General features: G+C 38.5%; 2 protein-coding genes across 3 annotated transcripts in view; one reads left to right on the plus strand and one right to left on the minus strand.

Annotated features, from left to right (window-relative positions):
* Positions 1-555: 555 nt before the first annotated feature.
* On the minus strand, positions 556-11,901 carry rps6kl1.L (ribosomal protein S6 kinase like 1 L homeolog). Its single transcript, XM_018230340.2, has 11 exons — positions 11,749-11,901; positions 8,548-8,797; positions 7,794-7,918; positions 7,597-7,689; positions 7,008-7,055; positions 6,380-6,512; positions 5,507-5,854; positions 3,671-3,760; positions 1,946-2,028; positions 1,773-1,868; positions 556-983 (listed from the first exon to the last, which is right to left on the minus strand). The coding sequence occupies exons 2-11, from the start codon at positions 8,762-8,764 to the stop codon at positions 876-878; spliced, it is 1,341 nt and encodes a 446-aa protein (XP_018085829.1). The 5' UTR covers positions 8,765-8,797; positions 11,749-11,901; the 3' UTR covers positions 556-875.
* A 1,091-nt stretch (positions 11,902-12,992) lies between these two features.
* The window catches only part of eif2b2.L (eukaryotic translation initiation factor 2B subunit beta L homeolog), a 4,319-nt gene continuing 1,811 nt past the window's right edge, over positions 12,993-15,500 (plus strand). The window contains exons 1-5 of one of the 2 annotated variants that reach the window (XM_018228631.2): positions 12,993-13,245; positions 14,112-14,232; positions 14,942-15,090; positions 15,184-15,347; positions 15,472-15,500. The exon at positions 15,472-15,500 is cut by the window's right edge and continues 67 nt beyond it. In XM_018228631.2, coding sequence (XP_018084120.1) covers positions 13,083-13,245; positions 14,112-14,232; positions 14,942-15,090; positions 15,184-15,347; positions 15,472-15,500 — 626 coding nt within the window. In that variant the 5' untranslated portion in view covers positions 12,993-13,082. 2 annotated transcript variants of the gene reach the window in all.

Raw genomic sequence — 15,500 nt, forward strand, 5'->3', positions numbered from 1 at the left:
TTATCTTTAAAAATAGCCCCTTTATTGGACCTTCCTATAGATGTTCTCTGGTCCCTGTTTCAAATGAGTGGTGGGAGTGTCCTAACGGTCCCTGCCAAAAGCACAGTAGGAGAGGACAGCCAATCACAGTCCTGCAGTCACACAAACAAAGACTGGCTTCAGTTCTCTATCAGGTCCAGCTAGCTGCTGATTGTTTCCTGTCCTACAGTGCAGAGAGTGAGTGCAGACTGCACAGCCTGGGGCAGCTGGAAAACTGACAAAATGTCTAGCCCTGTGTCAGATTTCAAAATTGAATATGAAAAAACCTGTTTGCTCTTTTGAGAATTGGATTTCAGCACAGAAGTCTGCTGGAGCAGCACTATTAACTGATGTGTTTTTAAAAAAACATGTTTTCCCATGACAGTATCCCTTTAAACACATTGTCTGCATATGGAAGATATTTATAGTAATGTAAAAAATGAAAATCATTGGTCCATTTTGAAAAGCATGGTCACTGGTAGGAAGAACCTGTACTATACCAACTACTGGCTACTTAAGGGATATTAACTTCAGATGGAGTTTCCAAATGGCCATTTATTCATTAAACAAACGGGTGTTACATGTCTCAGAAATCAATGTGTTATATACATAAACAACTGGCAGTTAGCCTTCCCATGCACAAAAACAGAGATTTGATACTGAGTGAACAATATGATACTCCTGTGAGCTTGCTTCCAGTTTGGTGTAGGATTGTGTGACCACATAGTGAGCCATATGCACACCTTAACCCATGCATGTCTGTGCAATTGTAGTATTTCACATGATGTTGTGTCATGGCTTCATGTCATTGTTGTTTGTGGAAGTGCATTTCACTTTTGATATGTAGTTTCAGTATTTCACACTAGTTTGTTCCACTGGACTCCATGGAAGAAAGGATGAGTCTTTATCTTCTGGACTCCCCCAGGACCAGAACCAAGGCGCCTACCAGGATCATAGCACAAGAGCTGCAAGAAAGAAATGCTGCCTCAGAAATATGTACATGTTGGGAAAATAAAGGTTTGACTGGCGGTATAACACCAGCTAAAAGGAACGTTAGGAAAAATATCTCTTTAGGGTAAATGTATTTTAGAAATTAAAAAACATGTAAACCCCCACACAAATTATAATCTGTAAACAGCCTCTTTGAAACAACTGCTACTCTGGTTGTTCAAAGGCTGCAGAATCCACTTAATCACTTAGGACTCCTTCTCTAATTCACTTCAGCCCCTTCCTTGGGACTTTACTTTGGCTGTTGACCACTGGGCATGCTCAGTTCTTCTCAATTCAGATTACAAAACACACCCTCCAGTCTAACAGCCAATGAAGTGATGGCATTGCTAATTTCCAAACAAACTGCTTCAGTTATTTACTCATTACCTCTTCTGAGCTCAGCGTAAGCATTACAGTGCTCAATGCAAGCAAAACTTTTTTTGTTGTGAATGGATTTGCAAACATGCTTGGTTTACAGATGTAAACATCACTGATGATGTGTCAGAAGAAAAATGGCTGCCAAGTGAAAGTTGCTATTTGTTTAAAGAAAATATGATGGTGCTAGCAAACGGAGGGGATATTTGCAGTACAAATGATACTGTTTGGGTGGGGGAGATGTGCCCAACTTGTATACATGGTAGGAAAATATATGGTTCACATGAAAAGTCTCAGAAGAATTGAATATGAAATGTAGACAAGTCATGGGAATACATGTTTAACCAACAAAGCAGAATAAACAGACATGGAAATGAAAGAAAACTCACCTCAGTGAGCAGAGAAATGGCAGCAGAAGAGAGAGTATCCGGAAAAGGAACCTGCATGTAAGCATTAACTCCGGAAGTTAAACTGTCAAAGAGAGACTGAGAAAGAGACAGTGAAACAGATATCTGCCATCACTGAGACACCATAAATACTTTAGAAGTTTCCGCCACCTTACCTGTCCAGTTAGCATCTCATACAGCAGGACTCCCAGACTCCACCAATCACAGGCTTCATTCACAGTGCCCACTCCCAGGACCTCTGAATGGGAGATAAAGGTAGCACGGTGTCAACAATGACATTCCCTCAGCCTTAGAATATTTGAATGTGGCTACAGCTTCAAAAAGTCTTTGTGTCACTTAATATCATTATATAGAATTATGAATATGTTAATTACATTTATTGATTTACACTCCTCTGAGCCAAAGCTAGATGGTAATAAAGAAGTATGGTTTGTGTTGGATCTGGTTAATGTAAAAGAAGACTTAGCTTTAAAGTAACAGTAATGACCTTTATTCAGGTAATGCTTTAATGCAAGGAGGCTTTAGCAATTGAGTATTATGACCAGAGGTATAGTTAGGGCTTTTTTACCTTGACGTGGTATGGTGGCTTATCAATTTTATGATCATAATTTTGTAACTAAAAAAAACCCCTGTCTTTGTAAATGCATGTATCTGCATAGATTACTTATGTGACAAGGGACCAGGGAATGTGCATTGATCAATCTCTCTTCTTTTCCTCTTTGTCTGTAGTTAATTTGGCCAGATCAGTAGCTTCCATTGTATTTTATTATTTAGCCATGGAGTGCTCCCACAGCCTTTCCCTTTTAGCATGGTAATAAAGAAATATGGTTTGTGTTGGATCCTGTAAATGTAAAAAAAGACTTAACTTTAAAGTAACAGTAACACCAAAAAATTAACGCATTTTGAAGTCATTAAATTTGCCCTGCATTGGTGAAACAGATTTGTTTGCCTCAGAACATCATTATATTATATAGAGGTTTTCTGCTATTCGCTATGTAACTTGAGCCATCTCCTTTGACTGGCTGTCCCATTGGATGTCTAACATAGAACAGAACCCAACTTTCTGCTTTTCAACGACTTTAAGGGGGGGGCACATGGGATAATAAATGTTTAATGAGTTTGCAATTGATCCTTAACATGCAGCTCAGATTGAAAAGCAAACAGTTATGACCCATGTGGCCCCCCTCAAGTTACTGATTGGTTACTGCCTGGTAACCAATCAGTGAAAACCAAGAGAACTACAAAGCAGGAAGTAGTGTTCTGGCTATTATGTTACACATCCAGTCACTCCAGCCTTTATACATTACATTCTTGGCTAACTATTTTGAAAACATTTATTTATTTTGCACAGCCTACTGTATCTATTTACCCAGTTTTTATTTTTACACTGAACTGTTTCTTTAAAGGTAAGCGTTACACCTGAACATTGCAGGAGTGCCTTCCACTATGTAGTATATCACATACTAGTCCATATATAAAAGGCTTTAATAGAAATAAAGTATTTTCTGAAGAAATACCTTTTTCTTAGTATGTGCCATGATTAATCTCATATTGAAGAATTGCCTATTTAAGTAGTAAAGGTCACCATGTATATTAGGCACTGTGCTCACATACAAGCTAAGGACTTGCATGCACGTTAGGTTACGTCAGCCAACAAATGGACAGAGCTGTGTCTTTTCACTCCCACACTTCCTGTTACAGTTAAAGGTACATTATTTCGGAATCACTAAGTGACACACAGCCCATCACAACATGGTGACTAAAAAGAAAATCTGTACAATGACGATACTTACTGGTGTTAATTTAATAAGATTTTTTGCTGTATCAATTGCTGAAGAAATAGTTTTCCTTTAAGCAATAAAATATGCTATTCTGATTACCTGGAGCTACATAGAGATGCTCAGCTGCCTCAGGGCAATAGGAATTCTCCACTTCACGCCACTGCCCAAAGTAAGTCAGGTAAACATCACCTGTAGGTTACAGAAAGGAGACAATACTCCGAGTGAAATTGTATGTGTGCTGAAAAGAGCTCCGTGCAGGCAACCAGTACAGCAGGCATTCTTAATGAGGAGCAGGACCCAAAAACTGGTCACCATGATCCCTGAATAAATTAACTTTCTCCTACAATAGAAAATATTAACTGAAATGAGTTGCATAATGGGTTATGAACTAGTGTTTGCTCATGTGGATCACTTTTCACTGATAGGACTGGTTTTGTTCCTAAACTTGACTGTTTTGCCAATCTGACTGTCCCTTCTCAACCTGTTAAGAGATTTGTATGCTACCAGACTACTGCTGCACAAATATGGCAGCCCCCTCATATATTTCAGGATTCAGTGCATCCCATATATTTTATCAAGAATTCTATAAAATCCTGAATGGAATCTGAACTCTTAAGTTGCATGTGCAATTAGTGTAAGGAAAGGCCAAAAAGAACCGCTTGCTACAAGTGCAAGAAAAAGGGTTTGGATTTGGTTTAGCAAGGCACTTGGATTATTGCTAAAAAAATCTCAGATTCAGCCATTTCCTGGTGCATCCCTAGTTTTGACAAAATTTCTAGACCTTAAAGAGATACTGACAGCAGAAAGTAAACTGTTTTTCACATCTATCATAATATTGCCTTTGAGCTGCCATATTTGTGCAGCAGGAGTCCATTAGCATTAGAAACTCTAACTGACAGGCTGAGATGGGACAGTCAGGTTGGAAAAACACTCAGGTTTAGAAAGTTCAACTAACAATTACTTACAAAAACAAACCTCCCAGCAAAAATCAACATGATTTATAGGTAACTTTTAAAGTACATTCATATTTTAAAATGTACTTTTTTAGTGTCAGTATCATTTTAAAGAGTCCAGACTACTACATTTACAGAGCTGATCATTTCAGCACAAATGGTTTGTGCACACTTTTAGAGTGTTGAATACTATTCTTGTGTTAACTGGCAGGAAAGAGTAAAAAGCGCTCCTTAGCCTTAAAACCAGTAAAGGCTTTTTGTAAACTGTTATGAATACTTTTGGCAGTGACCCCTCTAAGCTTTGCACTTGTGCATACACACTAGCAACACTAGAGTGAACTAAAAATGCTGTACACACACACATTTAACCTAAGCTAATTTGCATCACCACATTCAATTAGAAAAGCTTATACAATGTTAAAATTTTGTAATACGCAATTTAACACTAATTAGCCCCAGAGACAATTATTTTTGGCCCTGTTATAATCATTTGGCCCTGTTAAAGTAAATGAAAATATTAATTCAAAGGAACATTCCTGCAACAGGCACTTATAGGACAACCAGCTATTTTTAGTCTTTAGTAAGAAAAACATATGGTCTGGTAGAGATATCTCTTGAATTAATATGTTTTTACTTTTACTCTATATGTGGCATTTGTAGTTTTCTTGAGTGCCTTCCTATTTGTTTCTTTTTCTACTAGTACCAGGCAGAGTGATTACTTTACGACCGCTCTCCATATGCCTCTAATATGTTTTGGTTGTTGATTAAAGGGGGGGCTTACATTATATATCTGTACAGCTGCTCTCAGCTAGTCTGCCCCTGAAAGGAAATAATCACAATGGTAACCTGGCAACAAATAAGTAATTTACAGACATCAGTTGAAAAAATCAGCTAGGATTTATTTTATTTAGACTATTTGAGATGTCAGTCTTTACAAGAGTTATAATCCGTTTCAAAATGGTTATGTTGTTACATTCCTTACCATTGTCTTCCAATAAAAGGTTGCGGGGATTCAAGTCTCTGCATAGCACACCTTCCTGGTGAAGAGTCTCCAGAGCCAGAATAAGCTGTGCTCCCCACAATCTGACTTGTGATTCTGAGATGCATCCAGATGACCCACTGCACAATCCATTGGAGTTACTGGGTCTGGGGTTACATAACTCTGTCAGATGACCTGTTGGACTCTGAACAAGTGTGGCCAATGACTGACAGTCATTATCAGGGCCCAGGGGTTGGGTAGGGCCTGAAGTAGGCAAAATACTAGTTTGTCGGAAGTCTGTACTTTGTCCATTGGTCTGATATTTCCTGAGCTGGTCCCACAGACAGCCTCCTATAGAAAGACATTTTAAAGAAAGTGGGTTTCTCTAATTAGTAACTGTTGTTTGTAAACCCAAATGAGACAGATCTGGATCATCAAAGCCCAAAATGGAAGCAAAGAGAAGGCATACAAGTAATAAAGATTACCCTGTTTTTCAGATGTTTGCTGCCTGCCATTATTTATTTTAAAAGGGCCATGAGCAATAAATATGGTTATGCATATATAAATGTAAAGGAAACATTGCCTTTACATTTATACATGCATAACCCTATTTATTGCTCATGGCAGACAGACAGCAAACATCTAAAAAACAGGGTAATCTTTATTACTTGTATGTCTTCTCTTTGTTAACAAGGAGGATGATAATTGTTTTTTAAGTACAGACTGGTTCTCTTAAAGGCAGTAGGGCATGTGGGAAATAGAAGGCAGTAAAGCATTTTAAGGGGATTTAAGACAAAATTAAAACTGAGAAAGTCATCAGGTGGAATATAGGGAAAGAAATAGTAAAGAGAAAGAATGCAGAGCAGTTTTTCTCACCTGGGATGTACTGCAACTGAAGGTGCAAAGAATCATCGCTGACGTAAAATCTCTGAAGTTGGACCATGAAGGGGACACACTGAGGAATAATAGTAACTGCTCCGTGTCCAGATCGACCAGACTTTATTAAAGACTAGGAGTGGAATAATTGCAGAACATTACAAATATGTATTACTAAATTTGTATTATTTTAAACATTGTTATTGTGCCAGTGATTGGAATAAAAAACAGGATACAGAAGATAAGAAAGATATTTAGAAAAGAATCCTTGTAGATACAGTCATTGTCAAGTGACTAGCAAAGGTTTGTATCACTAAGAAGGAAATATTTTAGAAAGATTAGTATTCAAAACTGACCTTACATGGAGTGCTATGATTAGGGTTGCCACCTTTTCCAGACAAAAATACCGGCCTTCCTATATATTTATCTTTTTTCCCTATTATCAACCATCATTTTTACCAGCCAGGTGGCAACCCTAGCTATGATCTATAGGTTTAGCCAATATTAACCTTACTGCCCCAGCAGGGGAATGTCTATGGGAACAGTCTGGCAATGCAACCTTTTGGTGCATTATAAAATAACAGAAGATCTGAAAGTTACCAATACAAATAGGAGAGTTGTTGATTACCTTAAGCACAAAAGTGGCTTCTGAGCACGGATCATGAACCAGCTGCACCTGAAATACAGAAAGTTGTAATAGTACCGAACATCTAAACATGAAACTCCTTAGTAAATATGGATCAATTTGGGGCACAGATTTTACTGTATGCAGTTGAAGGTCATTTGTCATCACCCAGCTTATTAGTGGCACGTGCAACTATAGCATTCGAAAAGTGGTTTCTTTTAAATAGAAGTCAAATATTAGATAGCTTAATCAAAATCAAACCTTTAACAATACAGGAATTTTACTACCCTGTGCAGTCTTTGTTGGCAAGGTGCTCACAAACTCAGATCATGGAATTCAAGGTAAGTGACATTTTTGAATATATTCTCATTTGTGGTACTTAGACAAGGACCATGAACAAGACAATATTATGGCTGGTGATCTGCACCAATCTTCCACATTATTTCACTTATTCATCACCTCAGAAAAGTTGCAGACAAATCTCTCTGTGATAGGAGAGTAGCGATTATAGTCGCTAGAGGGAGACTATAGTCACTATAGCCAGTGCCTTTTCCTTTACCATCCTCTTATCCTTCTCTTTTTGACATTTTACCTTGCCAAGGATCTTTAGGACTCTGTAGTGCTTCAAGTTTTCAACTGCAGCACTCAAGGCTCTGATAGGTCGAAATCTGAGACTGCTGTAACCCTGTGTAAATAACAAACAGTTTATTAGAATTACTATGTGCCAATAACAAATTATTATTCCCTATAAGCAAATCCATATATTTGGTCATTTTCTTTGGTCATTACCTCTGTTGCACCACAGATATTTCCCACGGGCCGTTGCAAGTGGCAATTAAATATTTCTTCAGCACGTTTTAAATATTGTGAGATTTTGCGTTTTACAGCATCACGTCGTTCCCTGCTTGGATCAACTAAAAACAATAGAAGAAAAAAAAAACAAGAAAAAAATTTAAAAAACTCACAGGCCACGACACAAAGAGCCAAGGCAGAAAAATAAAAACTGGGTAGGATAAAAACTGGGTTACAAATCGGCAAATTATTGTGAAGAATTAAGAGCAAAAGTTGAAAACTCAGAGAAAAGGAAAGGAAATTGAGAGAATAACATAGCAAAGGAAAAGCACAAAGTGAGAAAGTCATAATTGGAAATGCACAACTATGGGATCAAGGAAAGTCAAACATAAGTAAAGGAGTGAATATGAGTAGGGAATGTTTTGAAAAGGAAATGTATAAAAGGATCTTAAAGACATTTAATATTCAATATACAATTATGGTTTTGGTCTTCATAATTATGTAATTGTCTTTGTATCCTCTGCATACCATAGTAAATATCAGAAGCAAAAACATATGAACGATTACTGTTAAATGGTTGATAAAACGCTCAGACTGTACAGTACTATGTGAGGACAAGTATTTTGTTAAAGGGAATGTATTTCTAATTTGCAGTAATAAAGGATTTTGTAATATTTGGGTAGTGTGAAATGATATGTATAAAAAGTCAATGGCCTGAATTTAATATTTAATATAAAAAAACAATCCAAACCTGTGACTCCGCTGAGCAGCAGTTCTACTCCATGCTTATAATGGCTAAAAGCTGCCTCGTACTCCTCATTGACATCCCTCTCAAGAGCCACGTGCAACTGCTTTGCTGCATCAACTAGGTAATCTCGTTTTGAGAGAGTCTTAGAGCCTGAGGTCTGCTCAGCAACTCCTGTGATTCCAACTCTGTATTGACTGGACAGTTCTCCTTCACTGCACATGGCCGCCTAAAGAGGTCAGTAACAGCAGGAGTCCTAGATGGTGATTAAGAACAGCATAGGGTGAAAAGGGGGGGGGGGTTAAAGGGGAGGCTCACCTTTGGTTAACTTTTAGTATGATAAAATGTCTAATTACAAGCAACTTTTGAATTTACCTTTCTTTTTTTTTTGTTTTATAGTTTTTGAATTGTTTGCTGCCTTCTTCTGACTCTCTCAAGCTCCAGGTCACCATCTATAAAACAACTGCCCTGTAAGGCTTAAAATGTATTGGTATTGCTACTTTTTATTACTCGTCTTTCTATTCAGGCCTCTCCTATTCATATTCCAGTCTCTTCAAGTTGGGCCCTAGCAACCAGATTGCTGAAATTGCAAACTGAAGAGCTGCTGAATAAAAACCCCCAAAAAAACAAAAACAAATAATAAGAAATGTAAACCCATTGCAAATTGTCTTAGAATATCCCTCTCTACATCAACCCTTTTAATATGACATACTGGGATTACAGTAGAAAGAAAAGAAGTGCCAAGTAAAAGGACAGAAAATAAAGAGATACCAACTGTATACAAATATTAAGAAACATGAAGGGAAAGAGTTGCTCTAATAATATATGCACTTATAAATAAATACAAATACATAAAAACACTGAAATCAATTGCAATAAAGCCTCCATTGGACCAACAGACAAAACCTGCAATATTTAAGTATACACAATGCATATATGTTAACTGGCAGATATGAAATACAAAATTCACGTGTTTGTGACAAATAGGATGTAATTGGGTTATTCACGTGTGAATTAAGTTAATATATTATTACTCCCTTTGTATTAGTTTCCCTTCTTGCGGTGAAAGTACAGCCATCTATGGAAATAGTAGTTGCCAACTTATATATGTTCTTGCCACTACTATAAAATTATAGTAACACAGGTAAAGGAAAATAAATAGTTGTATTCATTTATTGAACAAACTTAGAAACATATATATGCACGGGCAGGGCCGCCATCAGGGGGGACAGGGGGGACTACTGTCTCGGGCCCGGATGATTTGGGGTGTTAAGGGGGGCCCGGCCATGCTGCACTTACTTGCAGAGCGGCCCCTGCCATCAGTTAGCTGCAGATTTTGGAAGGGAGGGCTGGAGCTCCTCTGATTCGCTATGAAGTATACAGTGTCCCTGTAAAGCCGCATTGGGATTGGATGGGGCCCTGGGCAAATATATATTTTTTAATAACTTGTAGGGGCCCTGGCCAAATGTTTTTTTTAATAACTTGTAGGGGCCCTGGCCAAATGTTTTTTTTAATAACTTGTAGGGGCCCTGGCCAAATGTTTTTTTTAATAACTTGTAGGGGCCCTGGCCAAATGTTTTTTTTTAATAACTTGTAGGGACCCTGGCCAAATATGTTTTTTAATAACTTGTAGGGACCCTCGCCAAATATGTTTTTAATAACTTGTAGGGGCCCTGGTCAAATGTTTTTTTTTAATAACTTGTAGGGGCCCTGGCCAAATTTTTTTTTTAATAACTTGTAGGGGTCCTGGCCACCAATGTTTTTTCTTAAACTTGAAGGGTGTCCTTGGCCACCAATTTTTTTCTTAAACTTGTAGGGTGTCCTTACCATCAAAACTTGTAGGGGGTCCTGGGCACCAAAGTTCTTGTAGGGGGGGCACTTAATGTTTTAACGCTTGTGTCTTGTGTGGCCTTCATACTGATGGGTAAGGGAGGGAGGCCCAGAAAATTTTGCTGTGCGGGGCCCCGTGATTTCTGATGGCAGCCCTGTGCACAGGCATCATATACAGCACCCTTACAAAAACTGTAACAGGATTAGTCAAGTGGGCACCGTTCTTGGGGTTGGGTTATTGGGGCACAGCAGTTGGAAAATGTTATTTGGGTACAATGGTGGAACGTGAACCTGCGCATGATAGCAAGATCAGCTGAGAATAGCTCATGGATAGATAAATGAGCATAATGAGTTGAAATATGAAAATGTGGTTACAACAAGTACAAAATCTAAGATAATCAGTAAGGTGTAGCAAGTGGATTCATTATACATTTGCTGGCATCGATTGTTTTCAGTAGGGCACCTTAGCTATCCACTTATTTGCGCTTATGTTCATATGTGTGTGTATAAAAATAGACACCTTTTGTTGAAACAGTAGCCTTTATTGGCCAATAGCATAAAAAGGTAGACACACCCAGACTGAGTAGCAGTATTTAAATATAAAAGTGCTTCAATAAATGACAAAACAAAACACCTACTTACAATGCTAAAGGTTGTAGTATGAGTGTATCATACTACAGAACAGAAAACACTCAGGACCAGTGGAGGCACAGGTTTAAACTTAAGCCTCAAAGAACCTCTTTAAGGGTCAGAAAAAGATCCTTGTGGTTGTCAGTACGAACCTGTAATGCCATGTGATAGAGCAGAACAATACCATGCCTAGCAGTGTAAAGCTTCACTGGGAGTACCATAGCACTCACTAGACTAACCAATCATTAGCAGTCTGTGATATAACTAATGTTCTTACAATCAGTTCTACTGGGATATGAATGCATGTTTAACCTCTACAAAAAGAATGAAGACCTTCACATGACAATCAAATGTCTTTCTGAGACTAAATGTCACTGACTGGTGTGTACAGCCCCTGGAGAATCATTTTGTGTTGCCTTCGCAGCAGAACATCAGTGTGTTTTCTCTCCTGCAATCTATACATAATATACATTGCACATTCCCTCTAGGTGGATTTTACTGGCCCTAGGAAGCTAAACATCTAGATATATGTATAATATAGTATAAAATGTAAAAAGTGCTATGAAATTATATACAATTTAGATAATAAAATTTAGCCTTATTTTATTACTGCAATTGTTTTACCATAAATTACATTTGGAAATTACATTTGTGTAAGACTGTACGATAAATATAGAAACACCCTATGTATATACATACACATATATATCATGCATCTAAAAGACTTGTATATTTAGGAATACCTACAGTTAACATGCAGGGTTGGTCCCTTCCTCTGTATTCATCTGCGAAGACGCAGGATTTTATGTCATAAAATCAGGGATTCGGCTCCTACACACTCACTCTCAAGCTTTAACCATCATTCTTTCCCCATGCCCCCACCTCTTCTTTCGCCGCCTCCTTATTCCTGTTATTCTAGTTGATGATGTCATCCAGCAGCATATAATGAACCACCAATGACTAAGCTGCTGCATCTTAAAGGGCCAATATCAAATGACTATATCACAGCTGAAGGCTGGGTGGTGGGTTTCACAGAAAATTGGAAAATTACCTAAATTCATACATTAAAAAGATGCTTTAAAAAGCATCAAATCTTTACTAAGCTTTGCAGGTACTAGTCATTTGGACATGTATTCACATATTGCTTGTGTCCAGCAAAATCTGGCTTGAGAAAATAAGACACTTGCTTGATACACCAACACCATACAAATAGGGTTGCCACCTGGCCAGTATTTTACCGGCCTGGCCGGTAAAATTTATGGTTGATCCCAATGTTATTAATAGGGAAAGAAGATAAATATATAGGAAGGCCGGTATTTTTTTTACAGAAAAGGTGGCAACCCTACATACAAATTATGATGACTTCATCGGTAATGTAAGCAAAGTTTTTCTCCAGGTCTAGTAGCCTATACCAGCCAATCAATGGGTACAATTTACTGGCCTCATGTTTAAAAGCAAATGGATTGCTATGGGTTACTAGACCCATATTATTACATTAATACTAAATGTAAAAAGTAAATGAATTAGCCACGATGGCATATTAAATGGTGTCAGCTTTAGCCTTTTCATGACAGTGACTGTGGTACTTAAATCGGAGTATTGTATTTGCACCCAAACTACATTAGGTTTTGCTTCATATATACTGAATTTAAGAATTAGGCACAAATTAGAGGCTCAGGGACCCCACTCATCTTGTTTCCCCCTAAACTGTACGTCCAAGATACGGCCGAGTATACAAGTAGTATTCATTTCTCGCCATGACAGAAATAAGAAGCCAGGCATTTTTGTGAACTACAGTTCCCAGCCTCCTTAGTCAGCCACTGACAGGATTGAATGGAAGTTGTAGTTCAGTAAAAGCTACACGATGACACTAAAGATAGTCACTTCAAGGCGCAACAACCCCTCACTGAAAAACACTGACAAAACAATTACGTTCGTCATTACACTACGCCCAAACCACTTATCCCAATCGTGACTTGCAGGCGGCACAATTTGGCTTACTCTGATGACGTCTCTTCTGTGCCGCCATGTTGGTACTCCCGTAACCTGAGATCGCGTCCATCTTGGTGCTCACTGTAATCATGCCGGGGATAACCGAGAAGGAGTCGGAGTTGTCAGAGCGTATAGAGGCTTTTGTGGCTGAGTTGAAGCGAGGCGGAGGGCGACCAAGTTCCGATGAAACGGCTAGAGAAACAGTGGGGCTGCTGCGGCGCATAATAGCGCAGGCTCGGTGGGGAAATGCTGGTGAGGCCTCCTGGCAGACCTGTGCTGTTTTCATTATGGTCACATAACATTGTATGAATGAGGCCGTTCAGCTTTTTATCTGTCTAGGTCTGATGTTGTTCAGTTTGTACCAGACAGTAGCCTTTACCTGAAATGAAGGCCTATAAATACTCACTATCCGCCTATGTCTATCATCAGCCAGATAACTAGGTCTTGCCTTACCTGTTTTCTTATAAATACTGCACTGAAAACTTGTATAGTTGTATGTGTACTCTGTTGTCTTATTTATACGTTTTACTCCCAGTCTGTTTAGCCTTTGCCATAAAAAGTTCAAATATGTACAGTAGTGTGTAGACATAGAAATGTCATTTTGAATGAACGCGAATGCTGAAATATGTAGCTAAGACAAAGTACAGTATCTTTTTATACCTCTTTTTTTCTTCTCTCTCTCTCAGCTTCACATTTCAGCATTCAGACCCCATTACAATTATTTCCTGTTTGTACTAATTTTATGGCCAGAGGCAGGTAGCACAGCAGCTAAATAGTGCACAAGATACTGTGTACAAGAGCATCACTAAGACTTGGGCAAATCTCCACCTGGTAATCGGCAATCATTGGAGTTGCTCATGATTTACTACAGCTTGCAGTCTGAACACTACATACAGTATACATAGAGGATGTACTATAGGTCAATTTGCAATATCCTGGTTGTTTGATGAACAATTAGAGCATTGTTCAACCAATTGCACCCTTCACTGGGAGAAGTATATAACGGAAGCACTAAAGGGAAAAACGAAAGCTTCTTTCCTTTATAAATAAAATGGTCAATCTTTAACTGATTATATTGAGGGAAAAAAATAATTCATTGTGCCACGCTCTTGTGTCAGGAGAACTTATGGAGATTATCCGTAGAGAAGGGAGACGCATGACAGCAGCTCAACCATCCGAAACCACAGTGGGGAACATGGTACGTCGGGTGCTGAAACTGATTCGTGAGGAGTATGGCAGGTAAGTTTCTTTCTTACACCACTTTCCTCAAGAAACATATTACAAAAATAGCCTTAGTAATACAGCTTGGGGAGGCCCACCAGACACTAGACTGTTTGGAGAACTTTAGCAGAGATGCATGTACATATAGGCTTCTAGTTATACTACTGGTAACCTTTTTCTCAGCTCTCCTATCTGGATTATCAGCATTTGCCTGGGAAAATGTATTATGTGGATTAACAGCGTTTTTCAGCATCTGAACTAGGCAGGTGGCAACTAGACAACTTGATTAAGAAATTGTTCAACATTCTATTGCTTGTTGCCACCAGTTCAGCTAGTAAGGTACCACATAGGCCTCATCCTTTCCCCGAAGCAGTAATAACCCTTTTGGCTAACACTGCCATGGAAAGTGGATTGGAAAGAGAAAATATAGTAAGATTTATCTGTTTTTTTTAGTTTTAATTACTGTTTTGCATCACTTGACTTTCTATTCAGAACCAGTCCCATATCTTTCAAACCATACATATGTTGCTAGGAATGTAGGACACCATATGAATTTCAAACTGAAGACCAAAAAACAATTGAAACAAATAAAGGCCTGTTGCATATTCTTATATACTGAACTACAACTTCCATTCAATCCTGTCAGTTCTTATACATCACACTAAAAGCTAAGGTGATTTGCAAGTAACTGCATTGTCATGGCAATAAACACTGCTGCGTTTCACAGGCTGCACGGCTTCAGTGAGGAAAATGACCAGCAGGAGTCTCTACATAGGCTGGTTACAGTAGAAAAACTGAGCGATGATTTTAATACACCACTTCCTCTGCTGAAAGCCAATGTCATTGAGGCAGTTAATGAGCTGCTGATAGAACTGGGTGAGAATCAATTTCCAAAGTATTGTTAATGACAATACCCTCCATGTAACAATTTTTTTTCCAACCTCTTGTTTTGCTTCTATCTCCTTTTAGAGGGAACCACTGATAATATTGCAATTCAGGCCAAAGAGCACATTCACTCAAATGAAGTCATCATGACCATTGGACGATCGCGCACAGTGCAGCTGTTTTTGGAGGAAGCCGCTCGCAAACGCAAATTCCATGTTATTGTGGCAGAGTGTGCACCCTTTTGTCAGGTAGATGACAGATTCATTTTCAACCTGTTTGCTAGCTTTTGACAGTCTGCACTTACTAGAGCAGTGCAAGTAAGGAGAGTGTTGGACAGGTGAAATCGTTTGAATGTTATGTTCTCTCTCTTAGGGACATGAAATGGCGGCCAGCTTGTCAAA

The sequence above is a fragment of the Xenopus laevis genome, chromosome 8L (genome assembly GCF_017654675.1).
Source record: "Xenopus laevis strain J_2021 chromosome 8L, Xenopus_laevis_v10.1, whole genome shotgun sequence".
Lineage (NCBI taxonomy): Eukaryota > Metazoa > Chordata > Amphibia > Anura > Pipidae > Xenopus > Xenopus laevis.

Coding starts and splice junctions, on each gene's coding strand:
- rps6kl1.L (XM_018230340.2), bottom strand. CDS start 8,764: ATGTGCAGTGAAGGAGAACTGTCCAGTCAATACAGAGTTGGAATCACA. Junction 6,513..7,007: donor AAGCCACTTTTGTGCTTAAG/GTAATCAACAAC, acceptor TTCCACTCCTAG/TCTTTAATAAAGTCTGGTCG. Junction 5,855..6,379: donor TCAGTTGCAGTACATCCCAG/GTGAGAAAAACT, acceptor GTCTTTCTATAG/GAGGCTGTCTGTGGGACCAG.